Source organism: Centropristis striata, chromosome 15 (genome assembly GCF_030273125.1).
Source record: "Centropristis striata isolate RG_2023a ecotype Rhode Island chromosome 15, C.striata_1.0, whole genome shotgun sequence".
Taxonomy (NCBI): domain Eukaryota; kingdom Metazoa; phylum Chordata; class Actinopteri; order Perciformes; family Serranidae; genus Centropristis; species Centropristis striata.
Window position 1 is genome coordinate 34,344,864 of NC_081531.1, and position 12,232 is coordinate 34,357,095.

Sequence of the window (12,232 nt, forward strand, 5' to 3'; positions counted from 1 at the left end):
ACAACACAGCAAAATCCACCTTTACACACAAACCACATGCAGACTAGAGGTGTTTGAGAATATGAGCATGTACCCACTAAAACCAAAAGGGAAGTGTGTGTTTGAGTACCCAGCGGTTTACACAGCAGCTGCAGGTACAGACTTGCTCTCTGTACATTCTTTGTCACGCACGCCACGCCCAGACACATTTCAAAAGTAGATGTTTGATTTACGTTTGCTTTGACAGCGTTCAGTGACGTGTAGTGGATGACAACACTGCAGTGTTTTAGTCTGTATTGTGAAAGTTATTTTCATTGTCAACCATAGATTTAACATGTCTTTAGTTATTAACAAATCCATGATAGATAAAAAAGAGAAACCAAGCCTTATTAAAATATGTTATCTAAAAAGGAAATGATGGACCACGCCAATTTCTGATAGTGTCTCATAATTCATATTTCAGATACGTGTAAAAACAAAGCAGCGATGGGCGGACTTCGGCCCCGCTGAAGGCTCCTCCCTTTGTGTTTCAACAGTCTTTGTGCTGGAGCCTGACTCGCTTTCTGAACTACAGTCAGGCAGGAGCAGAGTCAAAAACCTCCAGAGCGTAAGAGTAACAATCAGCGTGCCAACCCCCTTCAGGGCTGCTGCAGGAAGAGACAGGAAACAAGAGACGCGAGGAGCCACTCGACTGTTCACGGAGCTGAAGGGAGGCACATGACTCTCTGCTCAGAGGGATCAACGTTTCAGCTGTGAAAGCTTGTGGATTACTGGATGTGCAGGGCAGCTTTTGGATACTGATACAGGTATTTTGTGGATGTGCTTTATACATTCCAGGATTTAATTTCACAAACTGAGTGAGCAGTCTTCAGCATTCAGGACTTTAATTCAAATGAAATGCAAAACGTCCCTGCCTGCTGTGCATGGTTGGATTAACAAGCTGAACGTTTTTTTTATGACTGACACAAGTGCACAGTTGAGGAGAACCTTATTTCTCTGTAAATTTTACAAACGTGTCAACATTTAAACATGTTGAACAGCAGCCTACAGGTTAACACCAGTGGACTGAGCTCCAATCAGAATTTCATGATTTGCAACAAGAGTGATGAATTCAAGTACCCTATGTATAGTGCAGTCTTTAGCCTGGTGTTTATTGTGGGACTTTTCTTCAACCTGATTGCAGTTTACATTTTTGGCTGCACACTGAAGCTGCGGAACGAGACGACCACCTACATGATGAACCTCGTAGTTTCAGACTCTCTCTTCGTCCTCAGCCTGCCTTTTCGGATCGTTTACTTCATCAAACGTGAATGGATGTTTGGAAGCGTGCTCTGCAAAATCTCTGTGGCTTTGTTCTACACCAACATGTACGGCAGCATCCTCTTCCTCACCTGCATCAGCGTCGACCGTTTCCTGGCCATCGTGTATCCGTTCCGCTCCCAAACTATTCGCACTCGGAGGAATGCAAAACTGGCCTGTTGCACAGTGTGGGTGATGGTTCTTTCTGGAAGTATACCCACTGGTTTCCTTTTGGACACATCTTCCCCTAAAAACATAAACGCCTCCTACTGCTTTGAAAACTACTCCAGAAAGCAGTGGAAGGCCTCGCTGTCGAAGGTGGTGGTGTTTATTGAGACGGTGGGCTTCATCATCCCGTTGCTGGTCAATGTTTTCTGCTCCATCATGGTGCTACGGACACTGAGGAAACCGAACACCATCAGCCGGGGAGGGAACCTCAACAAGGCGAAAATCTTGAGGATGATCATCGTTCATCTGCTCATCTTCTGCTTCTGTTTCATTCCTTACAATGTTAACCTCATGTTCTATGCCCTGGTGCGCTCCAAGATCCTGAAAGGATGCCAGGCAGAGTATGTGGTCAGAACCATCTACCCCATAGCTCTGTGCATAGCGGTGACCAACTGCTGTTTTGATCCAGTCATTTACTACTTTACTTCAGAGAGCATTCAGAGCTCCATCAAACGCAAGTCCACCGTGTGGAACAACGGAGCCAAGCTGCTGGACAGACTGCACATGGACAGCTCACAGAGCAGTCCAAACACAACACCCAAAAGCCTCACCCTGCGGCCTCAGAGAGGAAAAACATTCAATGATGAGTCTACAGTCTAATGAAAACTCTATTACGGGACATTATTAATAATTAAGTGCTTGCTGGTGGAACTAGATTTGAATCTGAGGACTTGAGCGGCCTTGAAGATCATAACTCTGGTCTACTGGACACCACAGTGTTTTAGACTGGGACACTGGTTCCCATTCAGTCAACAGAAAGGTGGAGCAAGTCAAAGAGAAACACTTGGAAGTGTTACAGCATAAAGACTCCTTATGAGAACACATAGAAAGCATAGAATGTGCTTTAATGCCAATGACAGCTGTATGTAAACCATCGTCATGTAAGTGCAGAATGCTGTAAATAAGTATCATCTTGTGCACACGAGACTTGGAGATTGTTTTATTCCTTCGAGCAGATTCTCCTTTGGGAAAACTCTGCTTTGCCAAAGCTGAACCAGTATTACGACTCTTTTTATGTACTGTACTGTACAGTTTCTGTGTGGTTGCCTCATTCAGGCTTTTTAGCACTTTATAGAGCAGCATGTTCTATAACAGCTTTTACTATAAAACTGAAAACAATTAAAAGTTATTAACTAAACAATGTTTACGTGTTATAGAATGGGGTGTTGCTCATATGCAACTCTCTTTGCATGCTACCAAACCACTTATTGAGACTGATTAGTCATTCATGCACTAACGGTTGGCAGGTTCCAAGACTGCACAATGAGTCAATATGGTTTAACATGTAGATTTCAGGTGGGGTCAATCTTTTTCTGATGCATTGCACTGGCCAACACTGCACTTACACTTACACTGACCAAATGAGATGTAATTTCTGGAGATTTTGACGTTGAAAAATAAGTTTTTAAGTTACAAAATTTGAGGAGAAAAAAACAAATCAAAGCCACACTTACTAGTGCCTGTTTCTGTGGAATAATAGGTATGGAGTAAACAAAGCTCGCAGTGTAAATTGAATATGCAGCAGCTTGAATATTTGTTCATTCTTGTAAAAACTGCGCGCTGCAAGACTGAGCACTCCTGCATTCCTGTTGGGAGACTTAGCCCGAGGGTCTGCACTGACAAGGGTGGACTCATCAGAAATGTTGCGGCGCACTGGATTGTGAAACCCGAGCAGGCGAGCGACGACATGCCTCTGGAGGGAGAAGTGCGTTTACAAAACAGAGCCAGTGGTAGTGGTGGTGGCTGCTGCAATCCTGAGACACATCTGGTGAATCATACAGGTTGTAAACTCAAAACAAGATAATGGAGTAATATTTGACCATGTTTGGACTTGAAAATATGTAATAAAAAAAGGGCCGACAATCAAGACACAAGCTGGACTTTCTCCAATCAATTATCAATGCAGAAATGATATTTTTGACGCCCTACATGCAACCTTGTAATACTTAAGGATACATAATAATAATTACAATACACAATTTTCCGCTGTAAAGTTAATCATAATATGAAGGTAAGATAAAGAGATTAATAATTAATTAAAATGAAGCACAGGCGATCAAATGGTTAAAAGATTATTGGTAACACTTTACAATAACCATCTAAGTAATGTTTATAGATGGTTTATAAACCAATTATTAACCAACTACAAAATTCTATACATATTTTAATCTTAAAATGTTTTCAAACAATTTCTTAAAGGTATAAGAATCATTTTGTAATCATTAACATACTTAATATGGTGTTTAAAATGATCAAATGAGTGCAAAACTATTAATAAGCTAATAATTATAATGTAATTGTTTGTTTATGGTAAAGTAACTATCAACTTACATTAATATACCATCTATTTGGCATTTATAAATTATAGTTCAACATTAATACATTTTCTATTTACCATTCTAAATGGCCTATATACGGTTTATAAATGATGATTAAACATTAATAAACAATCTGTTTACCATTTATAAATGGTTATTTACAATCTATAAATGGTGGTTATTGTAAAGTGTTACCAGATTATTTCTTGAAACATATCATGCTGTACCTTTCATGTTATTAATATTTATTTTTAATTCAAATGTGTCTCACGTGGCCCATCAGCAATATATTTTCCGGATGAAGATTATCCAAACAGACTCTCAATGCTTCTTTATGATAATTTTTAAAACCTGATGTGGCTAAAAGCAGGGTTTGTATAGATTAAGAGTAAAATTCAAGGCCCTAATCTTAAACAAAGATTTCCAGACTATACTTTTTAATATAGCATATTGCATTTATAGCAAATTGTACATATATATATTATGAAAAATATAATTAACTGAATTCCTTTATAACCAAAGCAGTTTATTGACAATTTCCAGCTGTTCACATTGACTTTGACTGTATTTTGTCAGGAGACAACAAACAAAATGAGGACTGGATCGTTTTATCTCAAATATTAAAAGATTTTTAGGTTTAAATAAGGGATTGTGGAGAAGAAACACTGGATTATGATGTGAATTAAGAGGTTTTTGAGATCTACACTGGCTTGAAATTCTGAGAGCACCGGAGCCAAGGCTGCTGATTACAGGACCTCCTCGGAGTGAATTATTGCTATTTCTCTATCAGTGCAGTTAACGATTAACCCAATCACTTGTGTGGGTTTTTTAACAAGCAGCCATAAACATGACGGTAATGTAACAGTCAGTTGAATGACAAAAATAGTTGGTAAACACCAGATAACAAGTCAAGCCTCAAGCCAAACTAGCGATCAATAGATTTAAAGCTCATTAACCCTCTGAACCCCGAAACATATGTTATACTTAAAAGATCAACAAAAATACACCGTTTATCGTAAATAAGACACTGTAAAAACAGGCATTATTGTCAGAATTTGAACTTTCAGACAGTCCTTGAAGAGATCATAGGTAATGAAAGTTTCGGTTATAAAAAGTAAACAAAACAAAGCTTAAAATTGTGATATTTCTGTCCAAGTCACTTCATTCTACATGTCTCGTTTAAAATGTATCAAAAAAATAAACTGTTGGAATAAACTGGAATAACTAGATCCTGTTAATAACATTAAATTCTGCTCCTCAGAGACACTGTGAAAACATGATTGATTCTGCTGAGATGAACGGTCATGTGACAAATATTCACTAAAAAAAAATCTGTTTACACAGACCAGAGAGGAGAGGTGGTAAAAGTGCAAATAGTTCGATATGTATAGATGTACAGTGATGTGTCAATGTTTCACACACTTCTTATGGTTTTATATATATATATATATATATATACATACATATATATATATATATATACATATATATATATATACACATACATATATATATATATACACATACATATATATATATATATACACATACATATATATATATACACATACATATATATATATATACACATACATATATATATACATACATATATATATACATACATATATTATATATACATACATATATTATATATACATATATATATTATATATACATATATATATATATATACATATACATATACATATATATATGTATATATAATATATATATATATATATATATATATATATATATTATTATTATTAAGATGTGGTGAACACAGAGATTATCTGAAGACAAAGAAAATAAATAATATTCTTTTTTTTTTCTGCAATTTTGAGAATCTCTTATGTTTTTATGGTTAGAAAACCAAATTATGGCAATATAATTACAACACATCTCCATTGTATCCTACATTTTTGTATGCATGTAAGCCAGGAAATATGCATCAAACTGGAAATGGGTTGTTTTTCATAAATTAAAAAAAAATGAAACTATTTGAATGTAATCTGATTGGATCTTGAATCGTAAAAATGATACACGTATTTCAGTTCTTAAAGATCAGTTCAAAATCAGTTCACCACTTAAATACTGTTTATAAACTATATATATACATATTTATAACCATAAGAAGTGTGTGTGAGGGGAGGAGGGAGGGGAGACCCTGACCTGTGTGTAGGTGTGAACAGTGATCTTGCTGCTGAACACCAGCTGTCACATCGTCTCTGCACTGATGAGATCCTGAAACTGGTGAGTGATGAAGCTTTCTGTTTCTGTATTTTGCTTGTTTTTACTTATTGTGCTTGAGTTTTACATGTACAGTTAATAAACCGAGTAAGACATGCCAATTTATTATAAAATGAAGTCAGCAGCTAACTGCATTAACTTCTTATCAGATTATCTGAAGACAAAGAAAATAAATAATATTCTTTTTTTATGCAATTTTGAGAATCTCATGTTTTTATGGTTAGAAAAGCAAATTATGGCATAATAATTAATGAATAGTTAATTTGCATAACAACACATCTTCGTTGTATCCTAATTTTTTGTATGCATGTAAGACAGGAAATATGAATCAAACTGGAAATGGGTTGTTTTTCATAAATGAAAATGAAACTATTTGAACGTAATCTGATTGGATCTTGAATCGTAAAAATGATACACGTCTTGCAGTTCTTAAAGATCAGTTCAAAATCAGTTCACCACTTAAATACTGTTTATAGACTTAGATTATTGACAAAGGAATGATTATTTAAGCATTGTTATCAGATCACCAAAGCAGACAACAGAAGCAACTCTGCATTAAATGTCAGGAGCCAAAAGAAGAGAGAGATCACGGCTAAGTGACATGGAAACATACTGTACGACTACACAATGTTTTAAAAAACACGTTCTAATAATTGAGAGACTCCCTGAAAATATAGTAATGAAAAAAATGCGTGTATTCAGGAGTATCCAAGAAATCTTTTAAAATTAATGTTCAAAGGCAATATACAAAATGCAAAATACAAGAAAACTAGATCTAAAAATAAAAAAAATATATATTTATCTTTGTATTTTTACAATGCAAAGTCCTTATTTTGAGAAAGTCTCTGTATGAGATGAAGAAAAATGCAGAAAAAACGCATTAGAGTGATCAAATCCTCCCTAATAATGACTGAAAGATGCTTAACTGGATATTTACTACAGCCTTGTTATGAATTGTGAGTTTGAACTCAGGTTTAAAGCAACTAAATAATGTCATTTTTGTTGTTTAGTTTAAAATAAAACGTTAAAACATGCCATTAACTATATTTACAGGAAATATTACCTGCTCTTTGTTATTTAGTAATAATATGGATTGTGTTAACAGGAATACTTTTATTTTGATGAGCAGGAAGTAATCTGTTGAGAAAAAAAAACAAAACGATAAACACGGCTTTTTTGTTCAAATTTCAATATTCTTCTTTGTAAAACTGCAGCATATAAGAGAGTAAAATGTTCCATTTGAATGATGCTGTTTTTTCCACTAATCAACAAGCCTCAAATTGACCATCAGGTTAATGAATATCTCTGCCAATCTCAATGAAAGATTTCACGAGCTTCACTAAATGTGATTTTACAGCACTAACACTAAAACACTGTGAGGTAATTCTTTCTTCCAACTCTGCGGGTAATGAAACCAAATGTTTGCTTTTTTTATGAGAGCAGGAAGTTGCAGTTAAAACTTTATTGATGGATTGACTTGCTGTCTTGCGTATCAAATATAAATTTAACGATGTTAGCTGTAGCCATGTATTCATGTCACCTCAGCAAATTTACATTGTATGAAACAGCAGCAGACATTCTGGGTTCATTAAGTTTTTACTTGCTTCAGGTTTAACACCAGCAGAGGCTGTTCCTCCTGCCTATCTTACATCCACTCCAGCCAAACTAATTTCCTTCAGACATGAGAGCCACGCAGTGATTTGGAGACACTACAAGACTGCAAAACAGTTTCTACCATAGAGCTGTGACATTATTAAACTCCACTCCCACTCTACTGCCACACTGATACTCCCCATCTCATCTCATACACACATGATTGCACTATCACACTATTGCACTTAAAGGAACACTCCACCGTTTTTTCATATTAAAACATGTTATTCGGGTAAGTAAGACGAGTTGATACAGACCTCTTGCGTCTCAATGCGTGCACTCAATCGCCCTGGCGCGCGGCGCCACTTGGCTAGCACTTAGCTTAGCCCAGTTCATTCATTAGGATCCAAACAGATGGACAGTTAGAAGCGACCAAACTCCTCCACGTTTTCCCTATTTAAATAGCGGAATAGCACTTGGGAGCACTATGACTCGACGCAGTAATATCATCACTCCTGAAAAATCTTCTCCCCTCAGGAGTGATGATATTACTGCGCCGAGTCGAAGTGCTCCCAAGTGCTATTCCGCCATACATTATAGTTATCCTTTTTATCCGATTAGAAAAGCGCCACGTTTTATTTTGTGTCGCCATACTTGGTCGTTTAACTACTCGTGTAGCTGTATTTAAATAGGGAAAACGTGGAGGAGTTTGGTCGCTTCTAACTGTCCATCTGTTTGGATCCTAATGAATGAACTGGGCTAAGCTAAGTGCTAGCCAAGTGGCGCCGCGCGCCAGGGCGATTGAGTGCACGCATTGAGACGCAAGAGGTCTGTATCAACTCGTCTTACTTGACCGAATAACATGTTTTAATATGAAAAAACGGTGGAGTGTTCCTTTAAGGACTCGGACTTTTTAAAACATTGTTACTTAGATATACATTTATTTATACAGCGTTGATAATGTTGATAATGTTGTGTTTTGTTTAAGTATTTTTCTACTTCTTTCTATTTTTGTACTGTGCAACTGGAGGACTGCTCCAAACAAAATTTCGTTGTCTTGTACAATGACAATAAAGTTCTATTCTATTCTCCTTAAAGACATGGAGCTGTGGAATATGACCGCGGTGCCAGCTGAGCCGTTCCCACGTCTGTCGAACTGCACCGTGGACACCAGCTACCGCTTCACCTTCTACCAGGTGTCCTACAGCGTCATCTTCCTGCTGGGCTTGGCCACCAACAGCCTGGCTCTGCGCCGACTGTGCCTGTCTCCCTGCACCATGAACAGCACCGCCATCTACATGCTCAGCCTGTCGGCCGCCGACTTGTTTTTTGTCATCTCTCTGCCGCTGAGAATCTACTACTATCACCAAAAAGGCAGAGCGTCGTCCTCCAAGGCAGGAGACCCGTCCGGCTGGACCCCCGGGGCGGCGTACTGCCACCTCACGTTCACCCTCAAATACATCAGCCTGTACGGGGGCATCTTCTTCCTGGTTTGCATCGCCGTCGACCGTTATTTTGCGGTTGTTCACCCGCTGGCGTCCACGCTCCGCAGGCTGCGTGTTGCACAGCTGGTGAGTGGGGGGATGTGGTGCGTGGTGCTGGGGCTCAGCGTGGGGCTGCCTCTGCTGCGCTCTGCAGCCGCTCGCCAGCATCAGCCCTGCCTGCTGGACCCGTCCTCGCAGCGCCACCGCACCGTCATCCTGGTGGCTCTGGGCCTGGTGTTGGGGTCGTTCCTGCTGCCCACGGCGCTGCTCCTCTACAGCTACTGCAGGGTGCTGAGCGTGCTGCGGCGGCCGAGGCAGCGCTCCCGCAGCCAGCGGCGCAGCCGGCAGCACACTCTCACGCTGATCTACTGGGTGCTCGGCATCTTCCTGCTGTGCTTTGTGCCCTACCACATCAACCTGCTGGGATACACACTCACACATGTGGGGCTGCTGCCCCACTGTGGCCTGGCCAAGGTGACCAAGGCTGTGCACCCTGTGGTGCTGTCGCTAGCTAGCTCCAACTGCTGCCTCAACCCACTCATCTACTACTTCTCCAGCAGCCTGGTACACAGGGAGGCGCCCGGTGGTGGAGGCAGTGGCAGCCACTGACACAGATCCTTTCTTTATTATCTGAAGAGCACTGGACTACTCTGTTGATTCACACAACTGGCCAGAACTTTGTTTGTCTGTATTTCTTTAACTTTTCTGGTTGTTATTTCGCTCAGAATACTTTTTCAGTCCAACATCAATGTGTTTGTGAAACACTGATATGCAATGTTAAAAGTTTGTGACGCTGAAGAAATCTATTTTTTAAATTAATGTTCAAAGGCCATATACAAAATGCAAAATACAAAAAAAAAAAATAATGATAAAAAAAATAAAAATAAAAATATATATATATATATATATATATATTTCTGGTTGTTATTTTGCTCAGAATACTTTTTCAGTCCAACATCAATGTGTTCGTGAAACACTGATATGCAATGTTAAAAGTTTGTGACGCTGAAGAAATCTATTTTTTAAATAAATGTTCAAAGGTCATATACAAAATGCAAAATACAATAAAACTAACTCTAAAAATAGAAAAAATATATATTTATCTTCGTAGTTTTGCAATGCAAAGTCCTTATTTTGAGAAAGTCTCATTATGAGATGAAGAAAAATGCAGAAAAAACGCATTATTTAAGAGTGATCAAGTCCTCCCTAATAATGACTCAAAGATGCTAAACTGGATATTTACTTGCGAACTAAAAACTACAGCCTTGTTATGAACTGTGAGTTTGAACTCAGGTCTGACACAGATCCTTTCTTTATTATCTGAAGAGCACTGGACGACTCTGTTGATTCACACAACTGGCCAGAACTTTGTTTGTCTGTATCTCTTTAACTTTTCTGGTTGTTATTTTGCTCAGAATACTTTTTCAGTCCAACATCAATGTGTTCGTGAAACACTGATATGCAATGGTAAAAGTTTGTGACGCTAAATTTGTGCCTCATTTTACAAAAATGTAAACAGGTTTTCAGTTAATATTTGTCACATGACTGTTCTTCTCAGCAGAATCAATCATGGCTTCAGTGTCACTGAACAGTGGAATTTAATGTTTTTACAGGATCTAGTTGTTACAAACGGTTTATTTTTGGTGACGTTTTAAATTAAACATGTAGAATAAAGTGATTTTGGCAGAAATATCACAATTTTAAGCTTCGTTTTGGTTACTTTTATAAGGCAAACTTTCATGCCCTGCTTTTTCAGTCCAACATCAATGTGTTCGTGAAACACTGATATGCAATGGTAAAAGTTTGCAACACTGAATTTGTGCCTCATTTTACAAAAATGCTGACCAAACATTACGAAATAGTTTATATGTCGATCGTATGTATCTGTTATGTTTTTCTTGAACTGCAGTGTTAAAGAATACAAATCGTTTTATCTTTTCGTGGTCCAATAAATGTAATAGATGTTGTTCATATTTACAGTGTGTCTGCATCTCTACTGACCGTCCTCCATGCAATCCTCTCCATGATGAGGTTCTCGCAGGTCTCCAGGTGTTTGACGATATCTTTGCTCAGAGTGGGCTCGGCCTTGATGAAGCTCTCGATGACTTTGTAGAAGTCGAAGGCGGAGAGGTTAACCACATCCAGTATCCAGGGGAAACACACATCTCTTTCAACTGGGTCACCACCACCACCACCATGGTTGTACCCTCCGCTCTTGAAACTGCTTTCTGAACATGAGAAACAAACATCAATCTTACAACTTGTCAGGCATCTTAAAAAGGAAGTTTAAACATTAACCCTCTGAACCCCAACAAGTGGTTTTAGCGCAATTGTTGCTTTTTAAGAAATGTTTCTACTGTATGTCGACAACTCAAAGATGTATTTTGTGCAGAATAACAGTTTAAATGACAAAATCATTTAAAAAAAACAAAAAACTGTAAGTTGAGTTTCTCTGATAATCTTTTTTTACGTATAAAAGTTGGAATAAAATATATTATTTATATATATATATATATATATATATATATATATATATATATACACTCCATGAGTGCCCACAAAAAATGGGTTTCCATATATTACACATAATGAACTATTTAAATATTTCCAACCTCTACTCACAACCTCTCCTGTCCTCTCAGCTCTGTGTAAACAGGTTTTCAGTTAATATTTGCCACATGACTGTTCGTCTCAGCAGAATCAATCATGGCTTCACAGTGTCACTGAAGAGCGGAATTTAATGTTTTTAACAGGATCTAGTTATTACAAACGGTTTATTTTTGGTGACGTTTTAAATGAAACATGTACAATAAAGTGATTTTGGCAGAAATATCACAATTTTAAGCTTTGTTTTGGTTACTTTTATAAGGCAAACTTTCATGCCCTATTATCCGTTCAAGGACATTCAGAGGGCTCAAATTTTACGAAAATGCCTGGTTTTACTTTTTGCCGATTGTCTATAAAAAACGTAAGGGTTCAGAGGGTTAACCTGCATTATTAATAATGTAAGAGACAACACTTATTTCAGAGTGGGCTCTGTGACTGTACGGGTTATTATTAGTCAGAAAATGACAGGAC

General features: G+C 37.8%; 3 protein-coding genes across 4 annotated transcripts in view; 2 read left to right on the forward strand and 1 right to left on the reverse strand.

Moving 5' to 3' along the window:
- rb1 (retinoblastoma 1) overlaps nt 1-12,232 on the reverse strand; it is a 37,459-nt gene that overhangs the window by 11,949 nt on the left and 13,278 nt on the right. Inside the window, exon 17 of the mRNA XM_059351824.1 lies at nt 11,156-11,382. Within this exon, the coding sequence (XP_059207807.1) occupies nt 11,156-11,382 (227 nt within the window). The remainder of the gene's footprint in view (nt 1-11,155; nt 11,383-12,232) is intronic.
- LOC131986729 (lysophosphatidic acid receptor 6-like) lies at nt 639-2,617 on the forward strand. 2 transcript variants are annotated; one of them, XM_059351826.1, is made up of 2 exons: nt 639-785; nt 1,163-2,617. In XM_059351826.1, exon 2 carries the CDS (start codon nt 1,213-1,215, stop codon nt 2,104-2,106), a length of 894 nt encoding a protein of 297 aa, XP_059207809.1. In that variant the 5' UTR covers nt 639-785; nt 1,163-1,212; the 3' UTR covers nt 2,107-2,617. The 2 variants fall into 2 exon arrangements, with proteins under 2 accessions (XP_059207809.1, XP_059207808.1); XM_059351825.1 differs by having other exon boundaries at nt 639-2,617.
- Nucleotides 8,713-9,875, forward strand: LOC131986730 (lysophosphatidic acid receptor 6-like). The gene has a single exon (XM_059351828.1). It carries the CDS (start codon nt 8,735-8,737, stop codon nt 9,761-9,763), a length of 1,029 nt encoding a protein of 342 aa, XP_059207811.1. The 5' UTR covers nt 8,713-8,734; the 3' UTR covers nt 9,764-9,875.

Coding starts and splice junctions, on each gene's coding strand:
- LOC131986729 (XM_059351825.1), top strand. CDS start 1,009: ATGTTGAACAGCAGCCTACAGGTTAACACCAGTGGACTGAGCTCCAAT.
- LOC131986730 (XM_059351828.1), top strand. CDS start 8,735: ATGACAATAAAGTTCTATTCTATTCTCCTTAAAGACATGGAGCTGTGG.